General features: G+C 40.3%; 1 protein-coding gene across 1 annotated transcript in view; it reads right to left on the bottom strand.

Annotated features, from left to right (window-relative positions):
* Positions 1 to 16,825, bottom strand: part of B3GLCT (beta 3-glucosyltransferase) — a 133,488-nt gene that overhangs the window by 25,297 nt on the left and 91,366 nt on the right. The window contains 2 exon segments of the mRNA XM_030563010.1: positions 7,529 to 7,598; positions 12,691 to 12,822. Of these exon segments, the coding sequence (XP_030418870.1) occupies positions 7,529 to 7,598; positions 12,691 to 12,822 (202 nt within the window).

Genomic DNA, 16,825 nt, shown 5'->3' with positions numbered 1-16,825 from the left:
TCATAATTTTGGCCTTCACAACATCCCCTGTCAATGAATTCCACAAGTTTACTGTGCAGTATGTGAAGAAGTACATCCTTTTGTTTGTTTTAAACGTGCTGACTATTAATTTCATTGGGTGATCACTTATTCTTGTGCTATGTGAAGGAGGAAATAACACTTCGTTATTCACTTTTTCCACACCATTCTCGATTTTATAGACCTCTATCACATTCTTCTCCCCCTTCTCTCCATTGTCCCTTTTCCAAGCTGAAAAGTCCCTGTCTTTTTAATTTATCCTCAGAGGAAAGCTGTTCCATACCCTTAATCATTTTTCTTGCCATTCTCTGTACCTTTTCCTATTCTAATATATCTTTTTTGAGATGGGGCGACCAGAACTGCATGCAATATTCGAGATATGGGCATACCATAGATTTATATAGCGGCATTATGATATTTACTTTCTTATTTTCTATTCCTTTCCTAATGGTTCCTAACATTGTTAGCTTTTTTCACTGCAATGCACATTGAGTGGATGTTTTCAGAGAATTATCCATGATAATCTGCCAAGATCTCTTTCTTGATTGGTAACAGCTAATTTAGAAACGTAAGTAGCTACTGTTTATTTAAATGGCTGTATTAACCAAATTAAACCAGAGTGCTTTGCAGTGAGGCCAAAGGCAAAGTGGAAAAACATTGCTTGGAAAATTTTAGTTACATACATTGCTTATGCTGCAGGAATAGCTCCTCGTATAAGGAATGGAATTCTACTGAAAATTTGTAAAAGTGAGCTCTCTCAAAACAGAGCTATTAACCAGGAATGTAAATAAAGAAATAAAAGAGAGAACCTAATCACGTCTTCCTAGACTTTTCCTGATCTACTTACATATCTGGGGTTTCAAATGAGTAGTTTTTCTAGGTATGATACAGAGGATTTTTCATACCTGGCCCAAAGCTTCTTACAGCATCACTGCTCTGTCCCCCTCTCTCCAGGAGAACAACACAGTCAGATAAAAGGGGAGTCTTGTTTCAATTTTAAAAAGTTCCAGCCTTCCCACTGGCTCTTTTGGCCAGGTGCCCACTCAATTCCTTTTACCTATGCATAGCAGGAAGACTTATTAACCCTTTATAGGTAAAGCAAGTAGAGAACAGCTACTAAGAGGGTTTTTATAGCTAAGTGGCTGGCTGGATGTCCATAAAAGGGAACTACCTCCCTCCCCTTCGTTTATCATAAATGTTCAAAACAAAGATAAGAAACTGTTGCAAATCTCTGTCCTGATTATGTGCAGGGTTTGTGTAAACAGTGTGATGTGTGTGTTTTACAAAATATGCCCCATCTACCAGGTACAGACTATTATAGGCATCACTTTGACTTTGAAAACACGTCAAAAAAGAAAGATAAGAAAGATGTATTAGATTTAAAGTAATGCAAAGAAATTGTGAAATCCTCTGTTTCTTGGAAACATCCCGGAGGGGTTAGGTGCCTAACTTTGAGGCAGCTGACCAGCTGCATTGTGGTGTCCCGGATTGGTTGACAGCATATTGGCCTTCCTTTCTGTATTATGCTGTTTGTTTTGTCTTTTACTCATAAATTGATTAAACCTATGTTATTTGACATCTCGTGTTATAATCTAAACTGAACCTATAACAGTTGGATTCCTGGTAGCTGATATATTCAGTGGCATGGTAATGAAAATGCTGCCTTTAAATAAGGCATCATGATCCTAACATTTATTCTGTTCTTTTCAGTACTACAGTAGTTAGGAGAGGCAGCTTTATAGTTCTGTGAAAGACAAGCCACAAGTGGTTGGATGAGTTTTACATAAAAATAAAACTTCTCATAAAATATCAGTGTATTTTCATTCATACTGTATGAAGCATGTAATCCAACACCTTTGTACAAGATGTTTAAATAAATGCTGACCAGGCTATGGAATTTATTACCTTTACATCTGTATTAGATTTTGTTTATAATGCTCTGGTAACAATTATTATAGTGCTGTGGGAGTGCCAGTATAGTTAAGTTTGTATCATGACATCTATTTAAAGGTGTACCTTTCTAACGCCTCTAAAATTGACAAGCTTAGTCAGATTTTCTTTAAAATTTGGTGTGCCTCAGGAGGGTACAGGATAGGGTTAATCATCTGGAATCATTTGAGCCAGGGTTTCCAGAGATATAAGCCCTGAGAAAATTAACATTTTTTAAAAATTGTAGATGTTTGGGTTTTTTTTTGCCCAGAACTAGAGATCAACTGATTAATGTGATATGGATCAAATGGTCCAGGTCTGTTGAGTTTTATGCAAGATAGTGCATGGCACCAACTACATCTTTGGTGGGACTCAAGTTGAGAACAATATTTAGGAAAATGTACATTTTAACACTGCTCATGTGACAAACAGAAAAACAGCCTAAGGGTTTCCATTCCTGCCATTTTTAATGCTTAAAAGTTCAACTCTTGTAAGTGCTTTAAAATATGAATGGTTTATCAGATTGCTTTGTAATTTGGTCAGCCTCATGTGGGTGCGGGGCAGCATTAGTGATCCAAATTTGGGATCATTTGACTACCGAATTCCTGAGTTATAACTCCTTCCCCTCAAAAAAACCCCACATGGTTTCCTTCTGCTGGTACTGTTAAACTAAGACGTATTAATGACTGGATGAATGAACAGTTCTCTGGCTGGCTGTGAATTCATCCTTCAGTTAATGCATCTATTCTAACCTATGACAAAAAGGAATTTTGAACTGAATGGTGGCAATTTTATTTTGGGGGGAATGTAATCCAAGTAATTTTTTGGGGAAAAAATAGACATGTGAATGTTTCCTGGAAAGGGAGGGATAATAGAAGGTGGGGGGAATGGGGAAAATACAAGTAGAGGGGTTTGGGGCTTCAGTGAGGGAAAGCAAGAGGTTTGGCATACCCCAGCTCTGCCAGTGCACCTCAACCCCACTGTGCGTCTCCAGCTCTGCCAAAGCACCCCAAACCCCTGCAGCCCCAGCAGTGCCAGTATACCTCAAGTTACTGTACTCCAACCTTTCTGGACCCCACACTTCTGCCAGGGCATCCTAACAGTGCATGAAAACTATTAATAATTGTTGGAAGAACATTAATTGGGAAACTGGAGGGTTCATGGCTGACCAGAAAATGTGTACTGTGTGGCATAGAAATATTACAAACTCTTGACAGCTCAGTGGATTCTTCATAAAGAAAGATCGTACTTGATTTGGATGTTAGCTTTCCTGTACTATGCTCTATCCACACAAGAAGTTACAAGAGTCATTTATTCTTGCCTGAATAATAATCAGTTTAAGGATTAAGGTGAACAAAAAGATAACTGTTGTTTAAGAATGGTGAGAACTGGTGAACAAAAATGAACAAAACTTTAAGATCTGTAGAAGAATATGATTCCACGGCAGTAACATTCTGCTCTAGAAGATACTGTTTTTAAAAATATTTTGGTGCACTTCTTTAAATGTGTTTTTATTTTTTTGCAAATTGCAGCAACCCCCCAAAAGTAAATATATGCAAAAAATGATGTCAATACAATATTAAGGGTGAGATTTGAATTGCACTGAACACAGGAAGTTCCCATCACCTTAAGTCTGCCTCCTTGTACATAACATATTTCAAAACGACTTTCACTACTTGATCACTCCATATTGCATTATGTTGCATTATATGGCAATGAATACAAAGGAAATGTATTTTATTCTAACTATAAATGCATCTCTTTACCAAAAGTTCTTAAGCAGATTTGTAATATTTCCCTTTGGATAATATCTGTGGCAACTCAACTCTGTGCTCCTGGTTTATATTTAAATTACACCTCTTTCTAAAACCTTGGATGCACATTTTATTCTTTTAATGTGCTCATAAAATGCATATGTGCAAGAGGAAGAGTTAAAGTTGTGATAAATTCTTAATTTTAAATGCCCTCACTTACATGTAATTAAATTCTCAGCCTTAGTATTGCATTAATGTAGCTTTTGGCATATAATAAAAAAATGACTTACTGGAAAAAAGGAGCTTTCTGAAGCTGGTATCCATTAATCTTTCACATTCTTGGGTGAGATTATCCTTCATTGCGTAACACTGGAAGCTGTGAGGAAAGTTCAAGAATTTTCCTCCGTCTTCAACATGTGTTCCTTGAAGGATGTTTATACCATGCATTCATGTGTCCCAGCCTTTAAAGGCTTTGATTCCTTTTTTTTTTTTTTAAGCTCTTTTAGCATTTTTTTTAACCATCAGTGAGGTGGGAAAGTAAACATGGATGCAGTTATTCAGTCAACTCCAATTACAATATATGATAGTCGATTTCCTTTTGCCAAAAGGTATATGTTATAGATAACCAATCTCTAGGAGACCAGAAGCACGCCTTGATCAAGTAGAACAACAAAGTCTTAAAAAAATAACCTAAATAAAATAGATTTTATTCTGAAAAAATAGGGCATAAAGCCTTGATACATAAGTAAGAGCAGAGCATGGCTAAGTTGAACAGTGTCTTCTTGCACAGAGACCAAATCATGGCTGAGATTTCAAGTGACATAACATTTGATTTTATCCTTAGCCATCATTTATAATCACCACCACCAACCAGTAATAAATATACTATTCTTAAAATTTATAAATAAAACAAGTGTAATAGTTTCACTCTAGATGCTTGTTGGATCCTTTTCCACATAAGAAAACAATTATACTATTCAGAATGTTTAGGATTCTCTTCTCATGACAGCATCCAGGACTAGAATAGAATGAGTGGTAGATAGGTAACAGAGAGAGAACACTGTGATCCATTGGTTAAAATACTGGACTTGGAAGTCAGGAGATACGGGTTTTACTCCCAACTTTACCAATTATTTTTGTGCAATACAGGGCCAGGCACTTAATCCTTCTGTGCCCTGGTTTCCCTATTGCTAAGGGTTACATCTACACTAAAGCATTGGAGGCTTGCCACGTGTTGTTTCCCAGCCCCCTCTACCATTCATACTCAAAGCCATTAAACACATGTCTAGGTATATGTTGAACCACTGCTGGCATCCTCAGCTAGGAAGTATGTTGCAAAGCCCACATTGAGCTGTGAGTCACAGCACTACTCACTCACTTTGGAATGTGGAGGTAGCAACTGCACAGGTACCGGGGCTTCTGTTTCGATAGACCACAAATGCCATTCCTACAGTTTCATGTACTTTTATCTTCTGGTCCCTTTACTTAATCACTTCCGATTCACCCCCTATCCACCAGAAGCTACCTGCCATTTATATACCCTTGCTCAGTGTTTAATGCAGCCTGGTCCAGTTTTTGTGCAGCTCAACCCAGCTCTGCCAAACAGCAAAATGCCTACCCACCCAGTGTGCTGCTACCCTGCCAGAGGAGCAAACCAGAGGTTCTAGTTAACTTCTGGTGTGAGTAAAGACACAATCTTAAAGCAGGTGGTGGAGCTGGCATGCACCAGACTGGCGTGCAATACAGGGAGTGCATCAAGTACTGAAAATCCTCTACCACAAGACTAAGAATGGCGATGGCAAGTCTGACAACTGCCCCTCTACAAGCCCCTTCCACAAGGAGTTCAACTGGGCCCTTACCACCACCGTTAGCAGAGAAGTCACTGTCCTCCACAACGTATTTCTGAACTTGCATGGCCAGACCACCAGCTTCAAAAACTAAACATTAGGAAGAGGACCTGCTATTGGCTTCTGGCTTGTTTGCTTGCAATGGCTGTTGTCATAGCTGCTAGCCTCTGGCTACAGAATGCCTAACTACGAGGCCTGTGCTTCCTTCATTGTCCCAGCAAGACCACCAATGGGTAGGAGTCCAGCAACATGCAACATTTAAGATTCAGCATCTTCAAGCAAGTAACCTCTAGGCAGCCAGCAAATATGTCAGCATTAAACATCAAAGCTAGTAGGACCGATGGCTAATCTTTTCAATCATGTACCAGATTCTTGAGGCTGAATGAAACTTATGCAGGATGAATGTGACAACCATCTTGCATAAGTATCTGTCTTTTTGGTTGTTTTTTTTTCCTCATATTTTTTATTACCAGAGGGATGTGTCTACCATAGAATTCTTGCACTTGTTTTTAACTCCAGCAGATGGCTGGTAGTGCACGTAAGAGTACAGAAGTATGTGGATAGAACCCATAGAACCTATTTAAAAACAACCCCTACAGAGCAGTTCCTCAAATACCTGAGAAAGCCCTAGGTTAAACAACTTTGTTGTCTAAAATATCTCATATACATATTTCACGGATTAGGAGTTGCATGTTTAATCCTGACAAATCATGTTATTTACACATAAATTTGTCACTCACATATTAAATTAAATAGCTGTGTCATCCTGAATTGCACTGGTCTGTTTCATGTAACCCTGTGTTGGGGATAGAAAATACTGGCTATTACCTAACAACTAATAATTTAGGCAGGCTACCTTAATAAGCTTCAACCTGAAAGTGATTTGAGCTTCCCTGTATCACCTATTTGGCTGGAGCCTAAATAGATGATCTAGTAATGAGATTGATAAAACCCTGCTTTTGGGGGGGGGGAAGGGGAGCAGGGCAGATAGCTAACCAAGATTGCTGCTTCCCAAATTATTACATAGAGTTTATTTGGAATCGTTGGTTTATTTGAATGAAGTTTTTTTTATACGACACTCTTGTATACAAATAAAATATATTTTTATTCAATCTGAAGCCATTAATATGAAAGGAAGAAGGTAGTTTGGATAAGAATGCAAGATAATTCATGATAGGTAATTTTTTCCAAGTAGTTATTTTTCATAGAATGATGATAATGTTGCAACCTAAATACAGTAACATGAAGTGGAAACAGTTTGGATAAGAATGCAACACTATGTAATTCTTTCCTCAGCAAATAGTTAAGTTTCCATATAGCCACAATAATTTATAATGATGGCATTCTAAGGGCTTGGCTACACTCGAAACTTCAAAGCGCCGCTGTGGGAGCGCTGCCGCGGCAGTGCTTTGAAGTGTGAGTGTGGTCGCAGTGCCAGCGCTGGGAGAGAGCTCTCCCAGCGCTGCACGTACTCCACTTCCCCATGGGGATTAGCTCCCAGCGCTGCGGCACTGTTTACACTGGTGCTTTACAGTGCTGTATCTTTCAGCGCTCAGAGGTGTGTTTTTTTCACACCTCTGAGCGAGAAAGTTGCAGCGCTGTAAAGCACCAGTGTAGCCAAGGCCTAAATGTTCCCTGAATACCGACAGTATGAAGGCTCACTGACATTCAGGGAGAAATAAGAGTACAGTGCATTCGTTGGACCACTAGGATTGAAGGAATATTTTTAAGCTTGGCATTTTTAAATCATGAAAAAGTTGAGCAGATTATAAATGGATTAAGGTGGGTCAATTTGGGGATCTTGTTAAATTCTGAAAACTGGAACTATTCAGTTTTTATATTTCTCTGGAGACTTCACAAACATTTAGTTATAAGAACTACATACAACAAACAATTATCCTAGTATGTTAGCTTGTTGATTAACTATTAAGTTAATTTCATTAACATATAGCTTCAGTCTTGGAAAAATTGAGAACTTACTTCTGTCTCTGTGAAATTTTCGGCATGTTTTTACAGCAACAAAGATATCCTCTTTCTTCACTGGGTCTCCCTATAAGGAAATGGAAAAATGAATGTTGTAATTTCAGGCACCGCTTTTAACTTTACATTGTATACACATGTATGTTCTGGAAATAAAACAGAAAATACCTTTGCACTGTATAGTGTATGAAGCAGCATAGAGTACAGTGCTACGTAGTACAGTTAAAAATACATTTTCTACCTATCAAGATATGGCACCAGTATTTTCAAATGATTGAAATAACATTGTCCAACGATTGTTTTCAAACGATGTAGTAGTATTATAGCTGGAGCCAGAAACACAAATTAAGAAAAAAAATGAATAGGAGGACTTCATGTACTAACACTGATACAAAGATGACCAAACAAGTGACATTTTAACGAATAGTTGTTGTAATATAGGATGCAGAAAATGCAGGATGTTGGGAAGCAGAAATTTTTAAAAGGTTTACATATCAGAAAAAACTGTTTTGGTGTAATCAATATTTATAAAGTTATGCTGCATTAATTGACATACAGACAATAATTAACACATTTTTATATTATTGGTGTGCAAAGCACTTTAAAGCACACCCTGTCTCCAAGAATTTAAAATCTAAATTAGACAAACACTGACAAAGAACAGTACAAGAAAAGCCATACAAATATTGCTTTCATACATTTTTTCTTTGTTATGATATTTTGTTTTAGGTGCTTTGGGATTTTTCATTATATGTACTTGTTTTTAAATGGTCACATGCCAGAGTGAAAGAAGAAATTACTGAAGTGGAGATTTGTGGTGAAAAGCTATCTGAAAGTAATGAGTTCTGAGGTGGATGTCAGGATTTTATCTCACTAGCCATTAAATAATACGGTTGTACGATCGTTTTCTTTTCCACTGAGTATTTTAATTTAAAAATGTCTTACTAATACTACTTTGTAATTGTACAGCACCTTTGTACTGAGAGAATCCAAGTGCTTTATATAGAAAATTGATTTTTACTGACCCTATTTTCTAGACAATGAAACTAAGGGACAGAGAGGTTAAAGGACTTGCCCGAAGTCTCACAGCGAGTCAAGAGAGGTGCTGGGTAAAGAAAGACTGGTCTTCAGTCTCCTATTGTTCTGCTCAAACAGACAGGGTGAGAACATCACCCAGCTCCAGCCCCTTTATACTGATAGAAGGGCCAGAGCAATGTAAAGGATCCCTAAATGCACTGGATATGCTTGAGGGAGGATTCTTCCAACACGTGAACTGTGGAAGATAGACATAAAGCTGCCTTGCAAGGACTACCTCAGACGTATTGGCATGGGGGCATGCTGGGCTGGGGACCATTGAGAGCTGCAGCCTATAGGAAGCTGCCATTACACAGACAGGCCTAAGGACTCTGGAAGTCACAAAGATGGTTTAATGCCACATTAGGTCTCCCCTTACCATGGGATGCAAGCACTGTGCTATCTTCCCAGAGTAGGACAGTCCTCAAGGACCACAGTTTAGCACAGTGGTAGGCAAACTCTTTGGGCCAAGGGCCACATGTGGGTGGGGAAATTGTATGCAGGGCCGGGTCAGGGGGTTGGGGTGCAGGGTGTGGGAGGGGGTGCAGTGTGCACAAAGGGGCTGAGGGCAAAAGATTGGGGTAGAGGAGGAGTGTGGGGTGTATGAGGGGGCTCAGGGAAGGGAGTTTGGGTGCACAAGGTTGCAGGGTGCAGCAGGGAGCTCAGGGCAGGGGGCTGGGGTGCAGGAGGGATGTGGAGGGTATGAGGGGGCTCAGGGCAGGGAGTTGGGGTGCAGGAGGATGCGGGGTGCAGGCAGGGGGCTCAGGGCAGGGGATTGGGGTGCGGGCAGGGAGTTGGGGTGTAAGAGAGGTGCAGGGTGCAGCAGGGAGCTGAGGGCAGGGGGTTGGGGTTGGGGTGCAGGGCACAGCAGGGAATCAGGGCAGGGGGTTGGAGTGCAGGAGAGGTGCGGCAGGGGGCTCAAGGCAGGGGGCAGGAGGAGTGCAGAGTGTACAAGGGGGTTCAGGGCAGGGAGCTGGGGTGCAGGAGGGGTGCAAGGTGCAGGCAGGGGGCTTAGGGCAGGGAGTTAGGGGGTGAGGTGCAGGAGGCGTTTGGGCTCCATCCTGGCGCCTCTTATCTAAAGCGACTCCGGGGTGGCAGTGGCGTGCACTGGGGCCAGTGGAGGCTCCCTGCCTGCCCTGTCCCTGGCCACGTGCCACTCCAGGAAGCGCTGCGGCCCCTGGGGAAGGGGGTGGAGTGGAGGGCTCCATGTGCGCTGCCCTCGCTGCACCTCCAGGTACCTCCCCCGAAGACCCCATTGGCCGTGGTTTCCTGTTCCTGGCCAATGGGAGCTGCAGGGGATGGGGCCTGGAGGCAAGGGCAGCGCAAGGAGCCCCCTGCTCCCACCCGGGGGCTGCAGGGACATGGTGCCGACTGCTTCTGAGAGCGGTGTGGGGCCCATGGCGCCATGGGGGGCAATCCCACGGGCCAGATCCAAAGCCTAGGCGGACCATAGTTTGCCCACCCCTGGTTTATCACCTCTGAACTACCATAGAGATTATTGTTGAGGTGCAAAGCACTGCTTCCCTCAAGCACTCCCAAACCCAAGACATGATAAACTTGGTGTGACAGCCCCCGCCGCCAGGTGCAACCTGGAAGTGAGGTACCACTGAGCCTCTGACATACCAACCTGGGCCCCCTCTCACACTGTGAAGGCTGTGACAAGCTGCAGACCGCTCCCGGTCCTGCACTCACACAAACCTTTACACAGGCAGAGACACACCCAGCTGCAGTTACATGGAGGCTTCTTCCCCAACTCCACAGCCCAGGACCCCAGAGCTGTACTGTCTTGTCCTGGTCAAAAGCCTGACCTGTAAATTTATTTCCCAGTCCATCTCTGCCTCAATGGGGACAGGACAATGCACCAGTTTTTGTTCCTGAGCAAATTCCCTAAGCATTTCTAGCAAAATACACTCTTTTAGATAAAAAAGATAAAACAAATGTATTAACTGCAGAAAGATAAGATTTTAATTGATTATAATTAGTGAGTGTACAGATCAAAGCAGATTACCTAAGAAATAAACAGAAATGCAATCTAGGCCTTATAAATTAGATAGGATTTGAATCAAGTGGTGTCTCACCCTGCTAGCTAGTAGAAGCAAGTTATAGCTTTTGCATACACAGGCTGGAATTCTATCCCACCTGGGCCCCTCTTCCTCAGGTCAGTCTTTGTTCCTAAGGTGTTTCCAGGTGTTGTGTTTGTAAAGGGAGTGAGGCTAAGTGATGTCCCCCTTTTATATCTTCTTCCAGCTTGCTGGAAAGATTTTTTGCTGTGACATGAGTTGAACAGTCTCCCTTGGCTATGTGCTATCTCTGAGAGGTTTCCATTGTACACAGTTCCTGGAGTAATCCTTGTGAGTGCATTCTCCTCCATGGGCCATCAACACTGTTTGGCCTTTTATTTGTTGTATGTGTAAGGCTGCTTGTGGGTGTTCCCAACATCACAACATGTTTCAGTGGCACATATATAGCAAAACTTCATAACTTCATATACAGTTATAGCACATACAACGTAATGTTCAGATTAAGCAGCAAAGAATCCTGTGGCACCTTATAGACTGACAGACGTTTTGGAGCATGAGCTTTCGTGGGTGAATACCCACTTCCTCAGATGCATCTGAGGAAGTGGGTATTCACCCACGAAAGCTCATGCTCCAAAACGTCTGTTAGTCTATACGGTGCCACAGGATTCTTTGCTGCTTTTACAGATCCAGACTAACATGGCTACCCCTCTGATACTTGTTCAGATTAAGACTTTTAAAATGATACTTTACAAGGCATGCTTTGTACAAAATGTATCATATCACCATGGTGAATATGGGGTGCAGAGTATCACTTTGGGGCAGAGAGTGTCACTTTTGGTTCTCTCTCACAGCAGTTTCTTCTAGTTCTATCATCTTTTGCTATACATGCTAAATGCTTGACAAAGTTTACAATCTAACCAGATGACTAACAAATTAAGAATTGGGGAAGGGATAGATCAGGGAAGTTCATGTGTGTGTCTTCTTAGCTCCAAGATTTTTATTTAATTTTTTCTAGGTTTGCTATTATCCGCTTAGCTCACATTTCTTGTAGGGAACACAAGGGTTTGTAATCCTACCTTAGTGCACTGCATTCAAATAAATACCCCCACTACTGAATTCGTATACACTGATCTTCATCCGTAGATCTCAAAGTGCTTTACAAAGGATGTAAGTATCATTATTCCCATTTACAGACAGGGAAACAGTGGCACAGCAAGCGAAGTGAATTGCCGAAGGCCACTCTGCAGGCCAGTAGCAAAGCTGAGAATACAACCCAGGATGACTCTGAACATGGTGCACTGACCCACACTGATAGTTCTAAGGATTCTAAAAAGAAAACTGAAAACATATCACTTACCATGGCAGAACACCAATAAGTTACAATAAACTATTCAGCATAGTTACATGCGCTAGGTAAAAGGAGTAAGAATTACTAACAGCATTGACATCACTTTACAGTCTAAGAAAAAAGGTCCCAAGGCCACAGAATTAAATAGTGCATATAATACTTTCATCAAATAGCTTCTAGATAAATAAAAATGAGGCCTAGTACTAATCTTACTAGGTCTTGTGTTTTCAATTCCTATTGAAGGGTACATGATATGAAACTATCTAGTTAAGAGACAGGAAGGACAATCAATGGTTAGAGCATTAGTGTGGGATCTGGAAGACCAGGGTCTAAAGACTTCCTGTGTGATGTTGGGCAAGTCACTTAACATCTCTCTGCCTCACTTTTCCATTCATAAAATGGGTAAAATAGCACTTCCCCTGCTCACAGGGGTGTTGTGAGGCAAAATACATTAAAGACTGTGAGGTGCTCAGATACTCTGGTAATGGGGGAACATGAGTGCCTTAGATAGATCAATCGAGTCTATCAGGAAACACAATGTGTAATAGAGGTGTGTAAGAGACAGTAGGAGAATGGTATTCCAAATATTACATTTTTCCCCTTAATTTGATACAAATATTTTCTCCAGGTGCCTGAGATTTTTTGTAAGTAAAGTTTCAGCCTTTGTAATAACAATGCTCTCTCTAGCATGTAACTATAGTTTAAAATATGATACTTACACAAACTGGTAGGAAGTTACTGAACATTGTGGCACAGTGAACAGCCTTATATGAGTTTAAGTCATCCGTACAAAACTCAGGCACTGAAGTAAGATGCGGTCCATTGCCTTTCTGCCAAATATATAATGCAATCTATCAAAATATACAACATAAATAGTAATGAGTAGTGGAATTAAACAACAATTTTCATAATATACCCAGAAATCATTGTTATAAAGCAAATTAATAAAACATGACAGAAGAAACAGAGAAATAAAGAGGATTCTGTAGAGACTGTGTATATGAATTGATTAACTCATTTATTTATTTTGCATTTTGATTTTAAAATCAAACCACAATTTTCACTTAAAAATAGTCTCTGCCATAACTTGAAATTTTTAATAATAATTAGCTCTAGGCACTCCATATTGCCAAAACATTGTAAATGTAAATATATAAGAAAAAAAAGCCAGGGTACAGAAGGAAGGAAGGGGACTGAATACATTTATCTGCACCTACTCTTAAATATAAGATAAACTTTATTTTTTGTGTTGTTGTTTGCAATTAATTTTGGTGATATGGAATGCTTAATTCTGTTTGTTTTAATGTCAACAATAAATAGATTTTAAAAAGACCTGTTCTTTGATGATAATTTAAAATACTCAAAAACAAACACTAAACTACCATGGAAGTACTGAAAGATACTTTGTCTACTGTAAACTGAAAAGATTATCAGAATGCTAGCAAATGTCGTTAAAAAAAGAAAAAGTAATACAAGGATAAGTAAAGACGAAGGTTCATCTTGTCTCCACCTATCTTGAATTAATTATACTCCATGTTGTAAATTATTATATGTGGAGCTGTTAGCACCACCTCTGGTTAAGGTTACTTGACATTTCTCATTTTAAGTCCCTCTTTTCAGTTGCTATTAACTTCAACTGTTTGAGATGAAATTTTCTATGCTGGATGTCTGCATCAGGCTGATTCCTTCCCTCCTCCTTTTTGAGAGTTTCAGTTAAAATGGTTCAGATGTTTCAGAGAACAAAAGGAGAGGGAAATATGTTCTGTTATAATTTTAAAAATTCTTTCCAATTCTTTCTTTGCTCACATGCTCACAGGATAACTGATTGCCATATGTGGGGTCAGGAAGGAATTTCCCCTGAGGTCAGATTAACAGTGACCTTGTAGGGAGCCAGAAGCTGTAGGCATATATAGTAATAGAGGGAGACAAAGACAAGTAGAGGCACAGGAGCAGACGTGTCTACAACCAGTAGAGAAAACTCCTACAAAACTAGAAGTCTTTAATCTCTCCACTCCTCTTTCAGCAGATAGCTATGAAACCTGCTGGCAAGGTGTCTCACATCCCTCCTCTAGTGACTCATACACATAGAGGATAACAATTTCCTGCTGCTATCAGTTACCCTTTTAGCTCTAGTGGTAGAGGTGAACCTAAAGTGCTAAACCAAATGATGACCCAACTGGGGATCAATATGGTGCTACATGATGGAATTTCTGTCTCAGTTGGTTTAAAAAAAAATCGAAATTATTTAAAAAAAAGTTACCTTAGGTTGCCAAGTCAAGCACTCAAAAACAGGAAAAGCCAAAAAAGTTTCCCTGTGTAATCTTGATTCGTCTCTTTTGAATGTAAGTATTATGATATAGTCTTTAATTACATGCTCAGATACTAGTTTCCCCCCACCCCAGGATCTCCAGCTCATTCAGTCTGCAGGATGGATGTGTTTTGAGAATGAATCAGGGTTGTGTACTGAAGGAGACTGTTGTCTGTAGAACATTGCTTCATTTGTTACAGAAGCTGGAAGGTATGTAGTGTATGAGGCAGGGAACTGCAGGAAGAGAAAGGGTCTCCTAGTTAAGAAAGTTAAATACTACCATAGAGGATTAAATTCTAGCCGTGCCTCGACCACAGAGCTCCTAAATGATGCTGAGTAAGTCACTATATTTGGCATATGCAATCTGTTCAAGCCAAACCACGGCATTTTCATCCATCATGTTCAAGGCACAAAGACCTCCAGGAAGTTGAGTCATTTTGCTGTCCTCAGCAATGTGTCATGGTTTGTAGCTGCCCACATTGACATAGTGGACTGTCTCTAACACACCACTGAAATTCAACGGCAGCACAAATTCCATGTCTGGTATAAAACTGCTTCAGAAAGCTCCATTGCCTTTGTGGTAAATCAAACCCAGGCTCACACTGAGTGGGGTCCAAGACAAGATAATATAATTACTTTCTCTGCAGATCATGAAGCTCACCATGCATCCTCTGCTGTAAATCCCTCATCCGGTAAAAATATCCAAACTGGCAGCCATGAGGGCAGATGACGATGTCATGGATTAAACAGGTCTTTAATTTAATATCATGCAATTTCATCACAAGCTTTGCTATGTTCTCCTCTCTGTGTGCACTGGGCAGAGCAATTTTGCAGAGAACTGGTAACCATGGTAGAAAAGTAGATTCAAGAGCGCCTGAAATAATATGCATAGTGGAATTAAGTTGTATGTCATTATCTTTGTATGAGACTAGCGAGCCCATTCTGGAGTACAGTGCTCTTCCACTGAATAACAGTGCCAAGGCTGAAGTGCATAATGTTTGGGCACTGGGGCCCATGTCATTCTGGGCAGTTTTCCAAGCAGGTTGTTGCATGTTTTGACCTTAGTCATTGTCTTTGTAAGATGGTCACAATATGTGAGTTCTATCCAACGTGATGCCTATATAAACTGGGCGTAAATCATGTTTTATTCATTGACCACTGAGAACTATATTCAGGTCTCTGCCTGTTTGTGCATAATTTAAGTGGAAGACAACTGACACAGTCTTACTTCCACATGGTATGAGACGTCACAGACAACAATAATTGGCCAATTCCCACCATATCTGCACTCAGAACACTCTCAAGTATGTCAAAGAATGTGACTGAGTGCCGAGGCATATGCTAACTGCAAAACCAAACTTGTGAGACCCAATATATGGTAGGTCATATGAATATAAGCTGAATAACACTGATGATAATACTTGCAAGAGGCTGTTTTTCTGGTGCCTCCAAGCACTTTTTCTATCACCAATATGCACACGGAAATGGCGATTTCTCAGAAACAGAGCCATTGCACATACTAACTAACTTGGCATAGTTCTAGACAATTTCACCAAAATGCCTATGTGCCAAACCATATCATATGACACAGTATTAAGGAAAACTAAATTACTCTTCATCTTATGTTGGAATCTATTTTCGATTACAGTTGTAAGTGCCGACAAGTCACTTAAATCAACATATTCATTGCTGGTCACTAAAAGTGTGTTCTTCAGATTTGTAGAATTGGGTGAGCACTCAACTCCAACTGAAGTTGGCTGGAAGCTTGCTTTGAACATATGAAGTGCTATAAAAAGGATAAGCAGACTGAAAAATAAGGACCTAGGTGTCTCAAGTTGGGCTCCAAAAATTAGTGAGCCCTTGGACCTTAATCTCCCTGTGCCTCAGTTCCCAGATGTAAAATTGGGATAATAATTCTAATGGAGACAATATCACCTAATATCACAGAAATGTTGTGAAAACAAACTCTTTAATGTTTGTGAAGCACTTAGATATTATGGTGAGAGAGCCACAGAAAAACCCAGAAGAAAATCAATAATTTTGTATTCAGCACACATAGGCTAGTGTGCATTAAATAAAGCGTAGGGCTCCACTGAATGTGGAGGATAAAACAAGAATTCCAAGAGTCACACTGAAAATGAAAGTGGAATGGAATTTATGGAATGCCGTTCTAAAAGGCCTTCTTGCAGAAAACCATAAATGAACACAGTATGTGTGCTTTATGACCAAAAAAAGCCATTTATTTGTAAGACAGACTGTGTTCTATCTGGAAAGCCACAGCAGAGTACTGAATGTAGATAGTATTAGGAAGAAGACTAATGAATGGGCAGCAGCTAGACCTAATAGACACAAAGGTGAAATAAAAGCATTTAAGGCAAATGATGTCACTTGGATTCTATCTTACTGAAGGCAAATGAGCATAATACAATTCCTTTTCCCCTCAACAATGATAAAGCAAAACAGAAGAAAGTGGTAATCATTCTTCTGTCACACCTCCCTTATATCTCCAGCTTTTCCAGTCTTCACTGAAATCTAAATGAATTGGG

This window comes from Gopherus evgoodei, chromosome 1 (assembly GCF_007399415.2).
Source record: "Gopherus evgoodei ecotype Sinaloan lineage chromosome 1, rGopEvg1_v1.p, whole genome shotgun sequence".
NCBI lineage: Eukaryota > Metazoa > Chordata > Testudines > Testudinidae > Gopherus > Gopherus evgoodei.
The sequence above is the reverse complement of the archived record's forward strand: the minus strand, read 5'-3'. Positions and strand labels throughout refer to the sequence as shown.